Below are 19,259 nucleotides of genomic sequence, written 5' to 3'. Positions count from 1 at the left end.
AATACAAATAAACACAAAAAAATCATATATTCTTATCTAACAATCTTGCAATGTAATGACATGCAACACCAATCAACATCATTGATTCCTTGCCTTTTATCCATGTCAATTTTTTACACATAAAGTTTCCGTCTTTTGCTAAACCGAAGCAAGCGAGCGAGCATCCCCGAGGACCGATCATGGCATTTATTGTGGCGTAAACAACCGGTCGCTCTGTTTCACTTCCATGGGAGGATCTTTTAGCCTTCAACAGGATAAGAAATGAATAAAATATCTCCTCTTGCCTTCGCTTGACTACCTTGCATCTCAGGCCATAAAGTGCTCTACCACTAGCTGACTTTGTTTGGCAGAGGACTTTAAATTTGTTTACCCTTTAGTTTAAAAAGACAAAAAAAAAAAACCTACCATGGGCCCGATCCTTTCTTTGGGTGGTTTGTGTTGGATGATTCCTCTGTAGTGGACTTGCTGGAAGGCTTTTTTCAGGTTGGAACCCAACGGAGAACGTGCTTTTAGAACCGAGAACATCTTTTTGCAGGTCGCTTCTCCTCAACTTGGGACAAAGTGTTGTTTTTTGACATTCTTTTGGCATTTCCCGTGAGATTCTGAAGAGACACTTTGATGCAATTTCTAAGCCTCATCCTGGGAGGAGTCAATTCCAAAGCCTTGGGTAAATAAATAAACTGGCCAATTTCTCGTCAAGATGAGATGAGGACCCAGGATAAAGTAAGGGTAAATAAATAAAATAGGGTGAGTAATGCTCATGTTGGATTACAGTAAAGACTAAGAATGTAGAATGGGGTAAAATGTTTGGAGAAGGGCAAAATGACATTTGAAAATAAGCAAATTAATTCCATATTTCAAGCAAATAAATTGTCCAGTAAGTGTGGGGGTTGCCAGATATAGGAAAAATGTAAAATTAGAAAATTTGATCTCAACTGGAGTTCCTGGTTTAGACATTATTGTTGATTTATTATTTTAATACAGCTTTATAAGAGCTTTTATTTGCATACATTTAAGTTGTAAAATTACTGCTAAGATTTTTAAATGATTTTGTGTGTTCTATATTGCCCTCAACAGAACATCTGAAGAACTACAGCCTTTTGCAATATAGTAAATGACCTTTGAGCTATTCATCCACTAAATTGGCAACCCTTCCAATGCAACTAGAGTGTCAGAAAACTGCTCATAAGTAGATTTCTTTCCAGTTTATGGTCGAAATGAACATTGCAGTCCTAGACTAGCCTATTTACTCACCTTAGGGGGATCCATGTTGTTGTCCTCTTTTCTTTCTTTTCCCATCTTAAGTGGGTCATTCCAGAAACCAGTTTTGAAGGCCCATGAGGACATCAAGGAGGCTGCAAAAGTATGTTAGAAAATGATGTTGCAGTCTTGTTTTTATAAACCATAAATGTAAAAAAATGTGTTTGATGGTTGATGGTCTCACACTATCCATAATTTCTGCATGCTGCATTATTTTTGTTGCATTTTGTCATTCAAAAATTAGCCACAAGAGGGCATACGTTACTCTTTTTTATTTGCAATGTATTTTATACTGACAACCTTTTGGCCAGCAGTCCCTGAGGTACATATTGATTATTTATATATTCATTGTTATTATTTATTGTGTATTGATTTGTGCACTTCATGGTGAAGCTTTAAATCTCACTATACTTAAATAAACTGTCAATTCAATTCAACTACAACCCTTGTTTTTTTCATCCGGAAACGAAACTGCAATACGCTTTAATTTGAAAATCCAAACCGGAATCTGTGCGTAATGTTGAAGCCTAACTTGGAAAAGGGCAGCACTGACTGGGCCATAACAAGCACCCAAGAAGGCGTTCAGCTACTACGAGGGGAATACGAGCGAAATCTATGAATAAAATCATCCACGATTAGTTTGTAGTTACGGCGAACGTCATCGCTTCACCCGAAAGTCGTTGCAAGTGTATCCTGATTGCTTTTTGGAGCTCAAACGCGATCGCTGACGTCGAATAGTGCGTAACGATCGGAGTTGGAAAAAGAAGGTGTTGAGCAGCAATTTTTTTCTCTCTCCCTCTGTCAGACAACTTGGATCGGACTACTGCGTTTATCAGGAAGACGGAGAAAAGGGAAGAAAATCTGCAGCCACGAAGACTACCTCACACGCTGGTAACATATACCTTTTTTTCGCCGGTCTTGTAACGGTATACTGACGCCGCGTACTAATCGCTGTTTGCGGGGAGAGAAGTGGATAGCTTACCTTTAGCCTCCCGGCTCGCAATATGCTACTCATTAAACCACTGCGGATCCTGGAAGATCCTTTCTTAAATCTGAGTTTTCAAACACGAGTTCCGAATCCGATCTAGCGGACAGATCGAGGTGGTCAAAGCACTTTTAAGAGAGAATTTCTGGCTGAGAAGCCGTAGCACCCCCTCCCCTCTTCCTCCGCCCTCCGGTAGCCCACCAAAGCAAGAATAGCTCATCGTTGCAGTTAAGCTAACAAAGCCTCTGCAAATCGTTTCAATTCAGATTTGTTGGAGAACATTGATTCTAATTTTAAAGCGAATTGATTGACATTTTTGCAGCAGTTTTGTGTTTTTGGATGATCGGACTACGTGTTGCTGTCCATTGCATGCATTCGCTATAGTAGGGGTGTCCTGATCGCGATTATTTTGACAATTCTGACGATATTTGCACCCTCAAAATATTTTGCAACCAAATCTTTTTCAGTTTCTATTGTTTTTCTCCTTTCTTTACATAGTTGCATCCATTCTAGTTCATTAGATCTCTGTCCTTGGGGTGCTGGAGCCTACCCCTGCCAACTTTGGGTATGGAAACATCCTGATTTGGTTCACAATGCACTATAAAACAAACCTGAAGGGTGCTCAAACTTTTTCTGCTCCAAGATCTGGTTTTCAAGGAGTCAACATTCAGCACAAGTTTCCTACAGCACATGCCATATTTATAATAGCGTAGTTTTGGGAGTTCACAGTCACACTAAAATCATTACATCAATTAATTTCATGATTACCAAACAGTGTAGTACTAATTAAAAGAATAATTTCCCTGTCAGGAAACAATCAAACCAAATTAAATCCTTTTGTAGTGCGATTTACCAATAGTGTCTTGGCAATCTACTGGTAGATCACAATCTTCAGGAGAAACCGGCGCACCCGGAGAAAACCCATACAGGGCACAGGGAGACCGTGCCTACTCCAGACGAGAAGGTGAGAACAGACCATGAAGTAAACTGTCAATCTACCGTCTACTGACTTTTTTTTTTTGCTGTGAATTATTATTTTTATTTTTTATTATTTCCTGGAAAATATCATTTTTTTCAGCAGGTTGTTTCAGATGGTTGATATATTAAATATTCACTCAGTGCCATTAAGAGCAATAGAAATTACATTTATTTGAACTGGGAATCCTACCATTGACTGCAATAGACATCCAATCCAACCATTATATTTAATTATGTATATTTGTATGTAAATTTGAAAAAAGTGTAGTGTAGACATGTTAGCTATGCCCAGGAAACCAAAATGTAGGTAATCGTTGACTTGCTGATTGTGTTATTTTTTTTTGTTGCAAGAATTAACCATTTGTATTAGAAAAATAGTTAATATTGAGCATGATTTTTGTACGTGTCAATGGTAAATGACACTAAGAAAAAGGGTAAAAAATTCTCTTCACGAACTAAGAAATAGGATCTTTTATTACCTTTATGAATACGACACTTAGGACAAATTGACAACAAGACATGGAGTCAGAATGACAGTAAATCATGAGTTTCAGTCTGAAGTCTGGAAAGGAAATCAGCTGACAAAATCGGCACGCGCGTCGTTGCGCTTGACCAGCGTAATCCACGGGCTCCCCTCCATGAGTCATCACTCCGACACATTGTATCATCTTGTGTGTGTGTTTATTCTAGCCGCTTCTAATTCCTCCCGTTTCCTCTAAATCTTAGCACGATGGCGCCTGCCATCCGTCAGATGGCCCACTTTGCCGTGATACCGACTGACCTAATTGGCAAACGCGGCCTTGAGATGCGCAATCTCTTCCGGTTGAATTAAATGTCCTTTCATGTCAAGTGTCACATCATTAGGGATGGGCATTTAACTAAAATTCCTTGATTAAATAAGGGGGGGGGGGGATTATTAACTACGGTTAATCGGCGTGTGTGTGCTAAATGAGATGAGGAAAGTCTTTTGGAATGGTATGAAGTTCTTTCCACAGCATCTTTCCATGTATATCAGGGCTGTTTAAAAGAAAAAGTATGTGTATATATGTTTGTGTGTATATGTGTATATATGTTTGTGTGTATATGTGTGTATATACGTGTGTATATGTGTACATGTGTGTGTGTATATGTATGTATTTATTTATTTTATTCCCTCTGTCAAGAAAACAAATTGAAATATCAGGCACATTTGACCACATAAGTGTGGATTTATGCATTTTTTTTTTTTTTACCGGAATACTGTTGACATCTGATTTTTATTTAAAAACAATGTTGACAATATAATTGCAGATGACCAGAAATAGCAAGCATGCCTTTGCAAGTAAGAATATATAAGGCATACATTTCCACGCTGAGGTGATGGCATTATAATATAACTCTGTCATCACAATTGTGATGCATTGTTTTTGGGTGTAAACATGGGTTGCATTTCTTATATAAGACTATTTTTATGGACAGCTTTTCTTCGAATTCGGGGAAAAGATGCTATTTTTACATTTCCAATGTATCGAATCAGAATAGCAGATCCACAAAATAAGGTAACTCAGACTTCCGTGCAAAAAACACGTTCGGGACATCCCTAAAATCCACATAAATCATTGATAAATGATTAAATGATAATGACTTGACCATCATTTGAATAAAACATTGTATCCTCTTAGCAAGCATTTTATATGAAGGCTTCTGTCCATTCTCATTTAAAAAAATAATGCAATAGTGAGCTGAGTACCTTGAAAGATTGCATAGGAAATGATGTTTGGTGGGACAAGGGGGGCAGTGGAGGTGGTCCGGGAGTGTTTGCTGTCACCTCTCATTAGAGACATGTAGTCCAGGACTGCCAACCCCCCCTCAAGCTGCCACTCCTCAATAGCAATTCCCTCCAAGTCAGGGCTCTGTTTCAGTTTGCAATGTTGTAAAAGGTGTCTTCATTCGTGGTTTAATCGAACATGTCACGGGGGTGCTTTTTGGTTAATGGCCCGCGTTAGACCACGTAAAGGACAGTAGCCGCCGCGCTTGACGGCGCTTTAACGTTTCTCTTCTCTACTGCGGTGTGAAGTCAATTTGCTGCACTCCGTCTGAGTCAAAGCAGGCGGCGTTTGAAGAGAATTCACTTGTTGTTCTGCTTTGTTTTATTCTTTTTGAAAATACCTTGGCAATTTTTGGGAAGGAATAATAAATATGTACTGATTCCCAGATACCAGATGGAGGAAAAAATCTATACATTGCTATAATAATGGCCAGCATTTAGAATTTAAATTCGGATATATTAGAATTATAGTTAAATAAGGGAGGAGTAGAAATTTTAGTTCTGCAATGAACGTGTTATCCGGACTATAAGTTGTTGTTTTTTCTTTGTTTGACTGGGCTTGCAACTATAATTCATGTATAAATAATATATATTTTTTACTTTTTCTGACTATTAACAGCCTACTTTGTTGCTTTTAGAATTTATTTTTTGGAAAAACTTATGTTAGCATATACCTATTTAGACTATTAAAAAAAATACTCTCCCAAAAATACAACTCATAGTTTTTCCTCTTATTGTATATTCTCTGGTTGGTGCAATAATTAATATTAATCAGCACTGAGACACAAAAAAATCACTTTTGCCACCCGAGAATTGATGCCAAAAATATATCTAATTTCATGTTTCTCCCGTAGCAAAAGTATATTAATGTCAGTGTTTCATAAAATGGGAACAAAAAAAAACCAATGACAAAGCAAAAATTCAATACCTCCCTCTGGGCGACAACAGTAATATATCGAATTTTTCCAAGAAACAGCCTGTGGTTGATTTTGAACAGTTAATTTGTATTGTGATCTAAGAAAGAAATGCAAACGTTGGTGAAAGACCAGCCAACAAAGAATTAGTATTTTGCAAATACAGCATTAAATCTATTGTTCCCCAACTTAAACCATATTGATGTCATTACCTTCAGCTATGACTGTCCTACTTAATCAGTCTAAAGTCATGTTGACATACTTTAAGTGGAATATTTATCTTAAGTTAATGCATTTTTCATCATCTGTCGTACTGAAAAACTCAACATGTGGTAAGAAATTGCGGTTATAACTAATTGCATCATTAGCAAGTTGCAAATGCCTTGTGGTTTTGTCCAAAACGCATTTATTTGAAATAAGAAACCCTATTATTGGTCTATTCCTACAAATCTAATAATCCCATTGCCTATTTGACTAATGTAAATATTAACATCTGTTTTCTTTTGGTCGATACAGCTTATTATTTCATTCTTTCCAACTCATCATCTTCCTATTTGCAAATGTTTTTAGGCATGGCAAGCCTGGCTCGGACCACTGGGAACTCCTCAGAGGCTCCATTGCGGACTCGGGACTAAAAAGAGCGCCGCCACTGCCTGAGCAGAATGACTCAGCAAGAGGGGAGACCCCCACGTAGCAAGTGAAACGACATAGGATGGGTGCCAATGGATCCAGCTATCCGCACTCCTGCTCCCCACGGATAGGAGCTAATGCACAGACACAGCAAACCTTTATTGGTAAATATAACACACACAATTTACATCAATGTTGCCCTTACAGCTAAAAACACATTCAAATTTGGCTGTTTAATGTTATTTTTAGATGAAAGTTGATCTATTTCAGGCAGTATTTGTTAATATTTAAATATGGGCATGGGGGATGTATCCTTATAAATAATTCAGGATGGCAACTAACATATCTCTCGCCTTCTAACCACACGTGCAATGTGAAGCCCTCTGAGAGAAAGACTATTGTTATGCTCACCTATTTTTTTTTTGTACCTTACCTCCAGCTGTTATCGAATGTTCCCCGCGCGCTGCCTTAATGATCAGGTTTCTTGCTGTTCAAGCAAATTAGATTGCTTTTGCATTTTTCACATTTCTGCCATGACCACATAGGTTCATGCAAAGTACTATAACATTTTTCTTGGAAGAATTGTGGAGGTCATAAACATTAATACTCCCACTGTGGCCTGATTCTCGGCTTTTGCCTTTTTTTCCAGTTGCAATTGGTATTTTGATGTTTGGCCTGTTTATGTATTTGTTTGTTAGTTTATTTTTTTTACATTTATTAGCTTTTATTCATCCTTGGAATCCTTCTGGATTAATGTTTTTGTTTTTGTTATCTTCACTCATGTAGAGGACCAAAGCTGGCAAAATTACAAATACATTTAAAAAAAAAAGTAAGTAAAAAATGATTACAAAAAACATGCACATTTTAATATGGAAGTAAATAGTTTAGCAAATATTTTTGTCCTTTTATAAAGAATTGTTTTTATTTCCAGCTATTATGTACTTACTATGTACTTATTTGTTTTAGAATATTTTTTATGTTTACCTATTTATGTACTACTATATACTTATTTTTTTAGAGTTGTTTTTATTTTCACCTATTAATATATTTATTTTTAATTCTGACAGCTTTGGTCCTCCATACACTTTAGTCATATTTCCAGCCATCAGTATAGTTTTGCTTATAATTAAAAGTTGAAACTTTTAGAATTTCCAATGTTACACTTCCATTGTTACCAAACCGCATTTCCAGATAGTCAGTCAAGGGCGGAGGTTGAGAATCCAAGCATGACAAAGGAAAAGCAAAATGATACACGCCGAATGCCCATAGCAACCAACGCCAAACATAAGATGTTATCCTTTGTCTACTGTGCCACATTCCTCTTTAAGACTTATTGGAATGTTACATTGCTATGTGACGGTATTTTCCATGTTGCTTACACACACACTTTAACACACTCACACTGTAGTTCAAACAGCAACTACATCAGAGTTTGCCATTCCCAGCTGAACTTTTGCCACTACAGAAACCGAGCTTTTCACATTGAAGTCTCTTTTCTTCACGTTTTTTTGCCATTTTGAAGCATTGCATAATTGGATTTGCTATTTGGAGGGATTGTTTTTTTTTTAGCCGTCTCTTCTGATGTGTCAGAGCAGTCTATGAAAATAAGAAAAAAAATGTATGAGAAATCAATTATAATGGGAAGATATGAAATTGTGCAATGCTAAAATCCCCTCTTGCCTAAGGCCTGCCATTCTTGGCAGTGTCCTTTCCTGCCAAAGTTCACGCAAGGAAATCCCTGTTTAGTCTTTTGCATAGTTGCTCACTCGAGCTCGTCTGGTTTACAGATGATATACTGCGTTGCAATTATTTCGATTTGGGTCACACTGATGGATGTTGAAGAGTGGGTGGGAACAGAACAGATGAACTTCTTGGCAGAGCTTCCTCAGACACGAGTCCCCCGCATATGCCAAAGATAACAATTGTTTAAATGAGGCAGCCAAATGGCCTGATAATTTGGCACTTGATTTGTGCTTTCTCCATGGGACATATTTGAAGTTTGCTCCATATAAAAATCAAATGTGGGGGGGGGGGGGGGGGGTGGGGGGGATACATCAATGTTGTTTTGCCATCTATTTGTAAGGTGCTTGCTAGTTATAGTAATACATGTTGAGTATAGTCATTTATTTTATAGTCACACTCACTTCAGTTACCTAGTGTTTTACTTTGTCAAGGTTGTTTTACTCCGTGAGGCTCTTTCACAAAAAATGGCTGTGTTAAGACCTACCTTATGCATGCATGTGTATGTGCATGTGTATGTGCATGTGCATCTATGTGTATGTATATATGTGCTTATATATATATATGTATACGTATGTGTGTATATATGTGTATATATATGTATACATGTGTATATAATGTGTATATATATGTATACATGTGTATATAATGTGTATATATATGTATACATGTGTATATAATGTGTATATATATATGTATACATGTGTATATATGTGTATACATATGTATATATGTGTATACATACGTGTATATGTGTATACATGTGTATATATGTGTATATATATATATATGTATATATATAAATATTAGCAACACGCTTATTTATATTTTTATTCATGTATTTATTTATTAACTTACTTATTACCTATCTATTAATGTCTAAATTGCATTTCCTATTTCTGCATCCTCACCCTCTTGCTACTGTGACAACAAATTTTCCCAAGTTATCCAATCCAAAAATAACCAAAAAAATATGGCAAAACACAGTTTTAATCCCTATTTGCACATTGCGCCAATTTCCTTTTAGTTTCATTTCTCGTCACGGCCAGTCTTTCATTTTTTTTTTTAATTCTTTTTGTCCTTTCAATTGTTTTGCCGGGAAGTGGTTAAGATGTATTGTGTAGTAAATTAGTACCACAAAAACACTGCCAAAATAAGTTTCCTTTTATTTTCAACCGACAAAGGCAGTAAGTTGAATCGACTTGAGCCCATAAAGTCTCCTATTCACTTGTTTTGATCCTAATATTTGACATTTATGACCACACTCAATTGCTTCTGCACGTGTGTTCCTTCCAGGGACGTCGTCGTACTCGCAGCATGGATACGCCTGGGAGTCCAAGCTTTACAGCCTGGAGCACGGTCAAGAGCGTCCCACCGACCGGAAGAAAAAAAGCCTGGGCTTGGCTACCCTCAAGCGTCGCTTCATCAAACGAAGAAAGTCCAGTCGCTCTGCCGACCACGCCCGGCAAATGCGCGAGCTCCTGTCCGGGTGGGACGTCCGCGACACCAACGCGCTGGTAGAGGAATACGAGGGCACGGCGGCCCTCAAGGAGCTGAGCTTCCAAGCCAGCTTGGCGCGTTCCGAGGCGCCTACTCTACCCCGAGACCTGTCCGCCCTTTACCAGCACAAGTACTGCACCGACGTGGACCTCATCTTTCACGGGACTTGTTTCCCGGCGCATCGAGCCGTCCTAGCCGCCCGTTGCCCTTTCTTCAAGACCTTGCTGTCCTCGTCTCCCGGATACGGAGCCGAGGTCCACATGGACATCGAGACGGCGGGTATCGACGTGCCCATGTTCTCGGCGCTCCTGCACTACTTGTACACGGGGGAGTTCGGCGTAAGCGGCGCCGAGGATTCCCGGCTGCAGAACGTAGACGTGCTGGTGCAGCTCAGCGAGGAGTTCGGGACGCCTAATTCTCTGGAAGCCGACATGAAGGGATTGTTCGATTACGTTTGCTACTATGACGCTTTGTTGAGTTTTTCCTCGGACTTTGAGATGGTCGAGAGTTTCAACGAGAGGGGTGCAGGAGCACCGGTTGCCGGCTCGGGTGGAGGAGGAGGACCGGCTACTCCGGATGAAGACCTTCGAGCTCACAAGGCCGTCCTCTCCGCACGCTCTCCTTTCTTTAGGAACCTTCTGCAGAGGCGCATCCGAACCGGCGAGGAAATGACGGAACGCACCTTGCAGACGCCGACACGCATCGTGCTGGATGAGTCCATCATCCCTCGCAAGTACGTGCAGGTGATACTCCACTGCATGTACACGGATGTGGTGGAGCTGGCCTTGGTGCTACGCGGCAGCCCGTCCGCGGGAAGCCTCGGGGAGGTCCAAGCCTTGGTGTCAGGGGGCCGGGGAGCCAGCACCCGCACGGAAGAGGCCATGGAGCTCTACCATATCGCTTTGTTCTTGGAGTTCAGCATGCTGGCTCAAGGTAAGTCCGCACCATCCCACTGACAACTCATTTAAAATCCGTCCCTCGAGACAGAATAACATATTCAAATAATCCAAATTTGATTTCATGTCAGGGTTGTTAGAAATCATCATGCATCTTAATACACTGCATTTATTTGATTGAAATTACTGCATATTTAAGTCATGGGTGTCAAAGTGGCGGCCCGAGGGCCAAATCTGGCCTGCCGCATCATTTTGTGGGGCCCGAGAAAGTAAAGTGCTGACTTTCTGTTTTAGGATGAAATTCAAATGATAGATCTGGATATATATTATATTTCCTGATTTCCCTCCTTTTAAATTAATAACTGCAATTTTTTAATCATTTTTTGCAGTTTTTAGTCAAAAATCATTTTGTAAAATCTAAAAATATATTAAAAAAGCTCAAATAAACATTGTTTTAGATCTATAAAAAACTGAATATTCAGGGCTTTTAATCCAGTTCTTTTAATCCATTTATAAAAAAAAAAGTAAATATTATATCTAAAATGTTCCAGCAAACCAACCCAAGTCTGACACCCTTGGTTTAAATAGTACCTGCCTCCTACTGCAGGGACAATGCAACTTCTTACATAATAGGCTCTACAAAGTTAAATTATGCATTTGAGAAGTATCAAAGCACCACGTTGGCTCTGGTGCAAAGACGAACAAAGAAGAGTCACGAATCGGGCAGCTTTTCCCCATGCGGTGGTCCGACCAACGTAGATAAACACAGTCAGCCGATCACACACACACCGTCGACGTCTCACACCCTGGAGATGTGTCGTCTCTGTCATCCTGACAGCAAACAAATGGTGTCTTCCAATTCAAGGATATTTTTATCTCTCCTTCCTCTCCCACCGAGCTGTGCAGCACTAATCAGTTCCCATGAAACCTCACTGAGGAATGTTGCCAGATACTTGAGGTTCACCCAATGTCATTCCGTCCAAGTCGCCATCATTGTCTGCTTTACAACTTCCTGTTATTCTGATCCGGAGATGCCATTTTGCACGTCATTTTTTTAAAGTCTTAAGCTACAAAATGGACAGCCAACCTGGCAAAAGTAGAATTCTGACTCTGCACCTGCCGTCTTTGGATTTCCTGGTTAGAATTATAACTTTGCAGACTGTGTGACAGCATGGAATTGACTGCACCCACCGCGCTATTACTTTACAAAGCTATTAAGAGCAATCAGAAGTTTGACCAAATTGAAAGTTACACTCAGGGTCAGCACAAAGTGCTCTACAAATCACACACACTGCCGCTATACAAATCTTCCTGATAGATACAGAGAACTGTTATTTTCCCTGGTGGAGACATTTATCAGTCTGTACTGCCCAAGCAAATTGGTAAAAATGAAAATATGTGGACTAGAATTTAGGACTATAGTGATATGGCCTTATGATCTCAAAAACTGGACTATTTCATTTGAAAACCTAATACATGCGGACCAGTATATGTAGTAATTGGAGTACTTTTTGGACTGTAAGTACACATGATAACCAATCATGTGCAAGGAAGAGAAGAAAATAATTGTTCCATTTTTGGGGGGAATTTTATTTGTTTAGAAACCGTGAATATACATATATTATGCTAATATAGAACGAGAGCCTATGACCTTTTTTTTGTTTTACAATATTTGCCAGTTCTGGTAATCCATTTTTAATTGCTTGATAACTTAAAATTAATTAAGTTATTAATAAAGTTTCAAACAGCATAAAATTCAACTTAAAAATTCAACTTAAATAGTGTAAATGGAGCAAGTATACTTTTATAGTATGCAATCATTTTTGCTCACCATTTTTAAAAAGACCCCCAAAACTCCAATTCTTAATTTATTTAATGTTTTTGTCCATCACCCTCTTTTTTCTCTCTACATCCCCATTTTGAGATCTTTCCAGAATCCCCCTACTGTTATTTTCAATACACATATAATCCATACCCAAAGAGATGTGCGTCATATTTACCCAAGCTGCCATGTTTATTCTTCGCGCGTTTAGGCGGAAAGGAAAAAAAAACACACACACACATCAAGCTTTCAAAGCAATTCTTTGAGTCGGTGTGTTGTCGAGTTAAAACGCTGCCTGCTGTTCTGGTATGCGCTCTTGATTTAAGAAACACAGCGAGGAGGATGTGGAGGTTAGTTGAAAGCGACTCCCCGGGTTCGGGAATGTGACAGGCGTTGGAAATACAGACGTGTGCTTTTGAGTAGCTGTCATATTTTACCTTGATCGGTCAAAGGTTGTCAAAACGAGTCTCACCACCTCCATTTTTTTTTTAACCCAGGCTGTGAGGACATTATCATGGAAAGCTTGTCCTTGGACTCTCTGGTTCCTATCCTGAAATGGAGCTCGCAACCTTATGGTTCCAAGTGGGTCCATAGACAGGCCATGCACTTCCTCTGTGAGGAGTTCAGTCAAGTTGTCACCTCGGATGTTCTCTACGAGCTTGGGAAGGAGCACCTTCTCAACGCAATCCAGTCCGACTACTTACAGGTAAACAAATGTGGTAGTTCTCCTGCTGCTGTTGGGGTTTTTTTCAGTCTCTACTGGCCATCTTCTAGAAATCGGCAGTCCTTATGGATGAAATTTGAAGTATTTTTATCATCATGTGATCATAGAACTAGCCAGGTCACATGATTTTCATCATTTTGAAATTCGGTAGAATAGATTGGGTTTTATGATGTAACTTTAGTCGGGTAAATAGAACATTATACTTTAAAAAAACCTGTTTGGCAGTTGAATAGATTTTAAATTTTACTGTTAAGTCAGTTTTTGTCAGTATTTTTTTTCCATTCTGCAAAGATTATTTAATTTATTAAGTTATTTTACTGACACAGATATTTTGATACCTTATTTTGCTCCGCTTATCCAAAATGTAAATCTGTAGGTTTTTAAAAATCAACTAGAATTATCCATTTTTGTCAATTTAAACTTAAACACCTCCATCTGAGTTGAGTGGAACCTTCTCAACTAAAAGCTGTTATCAGATCTACCAAGCTTCTTAAGTGCCTTGCTCAACAGTCCAGGTGAAATGTTGTAATCCCTAAACACAAGCCGCCGCCCTTCCCTTGCCGGAATCGCGCTGTCCAAACACGTTTGCACTGTCACCTCATACTCATTTGGCAGCATGTTTTCTTTTTTCTAACCCCCCCTCTGACAATACCTGACCTCCTTGGCCTGATAATTATGTTGTCTGGTTGCTCACATCCTCTCCCTCCCTTCCTTTTGTCTCATTTGCAGGCCAGTGAGCAGGACATTCTCAAGTATGTTGTTAAGTGGGGTGAGCAGCAGCTTATTAAGAGGATGGCAGACAGGGGTAAGATAATACACTCTATAATTATCCTTTGAGCACAACCCCCCTCCTCCTATGATTCCGAGGATATTTTACTCTTGCTATAAAGACTTCAAAATATATTTAAGGGCATATCAAATACCCGGGGCAAATTGGAGGCTAAAAGTGGAGGAGCGTTTTAGGAACTTTTGTTACCCGTGAAATCATGGTGGTCTCGCCATTTTTGCTGCCTTGGAGGAAGAAAATGTTTGATCCGCTTTTAGCTGCGGTGATCCTTGGGGAACACAACCAATGACGAATGGATCTAAAGAGATTTGAAGGGGATTTTCTTTGTTTCGCTTGATTTGGGTGGGGGGGTGCATCTTGAATCAGTTGAAGATGGATGGCAATTATATTTTGAATAATAGGATACAATTTAATACTTAAACAATATTTTTAAGGTTTAATAATTGGAATATTAGGAACTATTTTACTCTCACCCTACAGTTTTTTTTTAAATGATGTAGTTTGATACTGAGGACAGACATTTTTGTGCATCAATGTTTTGCAGATTAAAACTACTACTTATTACTCAGATTAAAACGTTTTACTGTTAAATAAAGTCGGACTTGGAATTTAGATGAATTTAAGTATCTATAATTATGCCTCCATGAACAGCATACAAATCTTGCCTAAAAAACTGAGTTGCCATTTAATATACCCAGGTATATTAAATATACCCAGGTATATTAAATGGCGCACAAATGGGAGGCTCAAAAATAAGGCTTGAAAAAATAAAAATAAAGAAATAAAAATCCTTTTTAATATGCATTAGCAAGGAACTCAGTGTCATAGAATTCTGTATCTCAATAAAAGCATCCATCCATGTTCACCTTCCGACAGAGCCCAATCTTTTGAGCGGCACGGCCCACAGCGTCAACAAACGAGGAGTAAAGCGGCGAGACCTGGACTTAGAAGAACTGAAAGACATTCTATCCCCTCTCCTGCCCTTCATCCGAACTGAGCACATTTTGCCCCCACACAGCGACGTCCTCTCCGACGCGGTAAGCACCCCCTTCTGTTCTTTTCTGACCACCTACCCATGTCACCGGAAGTCTGACGCCGTCTGTGTTCCCATCCGCAGCTCAAGAGAGGTTTGATAAGCACCCCTCCGTCAGACATGTTGCCGACGGCCGAGGGGGGGAAAGCCAATTCTTGGTTGAGGCAGAAAAATGCAGGCATCTATGTACGTCCTCGCCTCTTCACCCCATACGTAGAAGAGGCTAAGGTAAGACATGGATCGCTCACTTTTATAAAATGTTTTATTATTTATCCTTTGCTGGTGACTGCTCTAAAAATGTGGTTATAGGAAAAAAATCTATTGAGAGCACCCAAGTTTTTACACTTGCTCAAAAATATAATTGCTTAACTCAAACTTTCAGAGCTTTAAGAGTTTTAATTTCACTCCTATTCAGTTGGTGCTTGACGAAATGATGGTAGAGCAGACTGACCTGGTGCGTCTGCGACTGGTCCGCATGTCCAACGTCCCAGACACCCTCTACATGGTCAACAATGCAGTGCCTCAGTGCTGTCACATGGTCAACCATCAGCCAATGACAGTCAACTCGGTTGCTGCTCCATCAGTCGTAGCAAATGAAATCCCAGGTAAGAATTTATCCTTCTCGTTCAGATACATTTCCCGACTCCAAATTAGACACCCAATTTATATAATTTTCTTAACTATATCACGCAGTTCCGCAACTTCCCGTGGTGAGGGAAATGATCCGGAGGCTCCAGGAACTCCGACACACGGAGCAAGTCCAAAGAGCCTACGCACTTAACTGCGGAGAGGGCGCCACCGTCAGCTACGAGCTGCAACTGCGAGTCCTGCGAGAATTCGGTCTGGCCGATGGCGCCACTGAACTTTTACAGGTCAGGTCGGGGATTGAAACAATGGCGGGTGGGTTGAAGCAGCAAAGAATGGAGGCTTGATACGTTTTTGTATTTTTTTGGTATTCCAGAACCCGTACAAGTTCTTTCCCGACGAGCGATTCGGCGACGAGAGTCCGATTCTGGCTCTGCGGCAGGTGGGTCGATGTCGCGTAAACAGCAGCCCGGCTATGGATAGCATGTTCACGGATTTGGAAGGCGTAGCGGGCTTCCACCTGCCGCTACCTCCCCCGCCTCCTCCCTACCATCCTCCTGCTACGCCCGGCCACGCCCAGCTGAAAGGCGCCTGGCGACCCCGTGTTTCCATGCCCACCCCTACCCGCTCCTTTTCCTATCCATGCAACCGCACGGTTAGCCAGCGCCACGCGGCGTCCAAGCACGGCGCCCCGGACTTCTCCATGTCTAGACCCCAGCCCCCAGACTGCACCGAACCGCAACCCATGGGGCGAGCTTTGCTTTCTGAACAGCAAGCGGTGAGTGAGTGAGTGAATGAGTGAGTGTGTTTGTTCTGAGCAGTTTATATATAAAATACTGTACTGACTATAAGGCGCACCCTCAATGGATGACACTTGATTTTTCTTCCCATATATAAAGTACACTGGATTATAAGTCGCCTTGTCTATTTTGGAGAAAATTTAAGACTTAAGTGCGCCTTATAGTCGTGAAAATACGGTATACATATTTCACAATTAATAGTGGATAAAATCGTGAAATGTGAAGTTGCGATAATCGAGAGATTACTGTAATATCCTTTGAATACAAGTCCACCCTTCATTTCTTCATCTAGTAATACTAGGAGCACAAAAAAACTAAGTAACTTATCATAAACATATTTTGTTTCTCTTTTTTCAGATGGGCATGGAGTCTGCTAGGAGGGAATTCATGCCGGACATCGCTCTGGGTGTCTCGGTCCTTTCACTGAGGGACCAGCACGTCGTCGAGATGGAGCGGGAAAGCCCTCACGGCCCCGCGGGACCCCCCGGCCATCACCTGCCTATGGGACCCTGCCCCTCCATCCGCCACGGCCACAGCCACGGCCCCGGACATGGACACTCTTGCAAACGCCACGCCCCCGATCCCAAACTGGAGGCTCAAGTCGAATTCCCCGATTTATACGACTTCTCCCGCCGACCTTCGTCTCCGGCTCCCCCGCACACCCTTCCCACATTTACCGGGCCGGACCTCTACAGCCACGGCTGCGCCCCCGCCGGACCCTTTGCGCAGCACGCCTACGTCCACGACCCCCAGAGGCGGAGTGGCCCGGACCCACTGCGACTGGACGTTTTGGGCGCCACCTCTCAGAGGCGGGACGCCGTCAGCCCCTCGGGGTCCCAACCCGGGGTAGGCCACACCCCCAGGGGTCGCTCGGACGAGACTGACTTAACTCACGGCTTGAGCCGCCTACGAGCAGACGGCTACGAGGACGGAACGGCCGGACCTTGGGACGCCCCAGAGGAACCCCGAGGGAACCCCGTTGGCGAGGACTCGGCCCGAGAACGCCGCTCGCCCAATAAGCCCGACTACCAGTACAAAAAGTCTGCACTTTAACCCTCGCAAATTGATTTGGGAAAGGGAACGACTGACTGACTGACTGACAGGCCAATGCGTGGAATGGCCAAGTGCTAAATAGCATGCGTTCGAGCTCATTACAAGATGTCACATTCGTCCTACCTCCGACCAGTCGAAGGCTGAGCGTCCATTCGGACGAGTCATGTCGCCAAACAAGGACTTCGTTCATGGCTACGATGGCAGGACGAGATTAACAGTTGACAAAAGGCTGCTCGGCGCGATAAAAATCTCATGTAAATGTCCTCCGGCGTGGCTTTTCCGTCGCTCCCTCACGACCGCTCTCTCATCGCACCAATTCTGGCCTCTACCCAAAAAAGCAGAAATAGGACCCGGCGCTAAGTAGGTCACGCCAGATCGTCTCCCCGTGTCCCATAACTCAAACCACCATGTCCAAACAATGGCGGCTTTTCCAATAGTTAACCACAGCGCCCTGTCTTTAGAAGTACACTAAATATTCGGGTTTGTTTTTTAAGTATCAATATGCCATCTGACTGTTAACATCCGTGCACATTCCTATTGTGAGATTTGGCAGAAGTCACTTAAAAGATAACATAGCCAGTCACATTGAAAAACTGCACCGCCACGTCGGAGTACCAAATCAGCTGTGTGTTTGCCGCTTTAACCAACGCGCTGCCGCCGCTGTGGTGACAATCTCAGTACTGTACTCTCCCGTTTTTCAGCCTGCTTTCTTTGTACATATCAGAAGAAGCGCAGCAATCCGTGTGCTTCCTCCTTAATCCAATAAGCATCAAGTCATGGAGTCTGAAAAGCCTTAAACAATATTGGGAATATTCCATTTCAGATCTCTCTTTCGTTAAACTCACTTCTTGGCTATGTCAAAGCATGTGGAAGTTCATCCAAAGTGTTTCCCAAACTTTTTTTTAATCAAGCCAATCCATTTTTTTGGAACTCCTAGAAAACTGATAGAGTAGCAGCCAGTTTTTGGGCATCCATATTTTCATCCTACATTGATTTATTCAATCAAATTAGACATGTAATCTCACAAAAAAACGACTGTTCACTTCACTACAGACTGATCTAGTCTGGGGGTGCCGTAGCTGTGCATAAATCCAAATCTGCAACCGAAGTTGTCATCATTCAACTGAAGGAAAGCCCAATTTTTCAGATTTTCTCCTCCCATATCGACCCACTCCCACTATTCATGCAAATTGCCACATTCTCTAGATATTTGTCCCTCTCCCATCTTCCCCAGATTTCAAGATGGCCATCACTTGTTTCCACCCCAGTCTGGACTGTGTGAGCGGGGGGGTTTTGATTTCCCAAAACGTTCCATTGACTAAAAAGAAAAAGTTTTTCTCTTTTGCTGTAGAGGTCAGTGCCTTCCCTGCCTGCAGCTGGGATTTTATTGGAGATCTTGACGTCTATGCAAGCTCTAAAAAAAGCAGTTTAACAACCTGCATCAGATAGTTGTAGCGCCATCTCCTGTACATAGATGTTATTTAGCACCTTTTTTTGTTGTTGTCTGTTTGGTTTTTTTAAGTGTCGTCTTGTCAGATTGTCACAAGTCCGTTGTTACATCTTAGTTAGGAGACAATGTTTGTAGACTGATTCTGTCGCATTTAGTTTCACTGAGTCTATTTTTCTACTGGCGCTCAAAAATGATGCGCAACAGTGGTCCTCAGAAATAAAAAATTGTTTGATAATATAAAATCAATCATATATGGCTTTCTATTAATGAAATAAAACCATTCCAGTGTTGAGCT

At 41.2% G+C, this 19,259-nt stretch overlaps 1 protein-coding gene and 1 long non-coding RNA gene across 2 annotated transcripts; one reads left to right on the top strand and one right to left on the bottom strand.

Moving 5' to 3' along the window:
- Positions 1–551: 551 nt before the first annotated feature.
- On the bottom strand, positions 552–2,414 carry LOC144206458 (uncharacterized). The gene is made up of 3 exons (XR_013328362.1): positions 2,243–2,414; positions 1,255–1,355; positions 552–602 (listed from the first exon to the last, which is right to left on the bottom strand). It is a non-coding gene; the product is annotated as an uncharacterized LOC144206458 (long non-coding RNA).
- Positions 1,788–19,252, top strand: btbd7 (BTB (POZ) domain containing 7). Its single transcript, XM_077731458.1, has 11 exons — positions 1,788–2,151; positions 6,515–6,738; positions 9,611–10,747; positions 13,030–13,238; positions 13,986–14,061; positions 14,920–15,080; positions 15,161–15,304; positions 15,492–15,681; positions 15,770–15,948; positions 16,038–16,439; positions 16,819–19,252. Exons 2-11 carry the CDS (start codon positions 6,657–6,659, stop codon positions 17,512–17,514), a joined length of 3,276 nt encoding a protein of 1,091 aa, XP_077587584.1. The 5' UTR covers positions 1,788–2,151; positions 6,515–6,656; the 3' UTR covers positions 17,515–19,252.
- Positions 19,253–19,259: the final 7 nt, after the last annotated feature.

The sequence above is a fragment of the Stigmatopora nigra genome, chromosome 13 (genome assembly GCF_051989575.1).
Source record: "Stigmatopora nigra isolate UIUO_SnigA chromosome 13, RoL_Snig_1.1, whole genome shotgun sequence".
NCBI lineage: Eukaryota > Metazoa > Chordata > Actinopteri > Syngnathiformes > Syngnathidae > Stigmatopora > Stigmatopora nigra.
This window is presented reverse-complemented; position numbering and strand designations above follow the sequence as displayed.

Excerpts from the sequence above, each read along its gene's own strand:
- btbd7 (XM_077731458.1), top strand. The coding sequence starts at position 6,657 with ATGGGTGCCAATGGATCCAGCTATCCGCACTCCTGCTCCCCACGGATA. Across the intron at positions 10,748-13,029 it reads GTTCAGCATGCTGGCTCAAG|GCTGTGAGGACATTATCATG; the intron begins GTAAGTCCGCAC and ends TTTTTAACCCAG. Across the intron at positions 15,305-15,491 it reads CATACGTAGAAGAGGCTAAG|TTGGTGCTTGACGAAATGAT; the intron begins GTAAGACATGGA and ends ACTCCTATTCAG.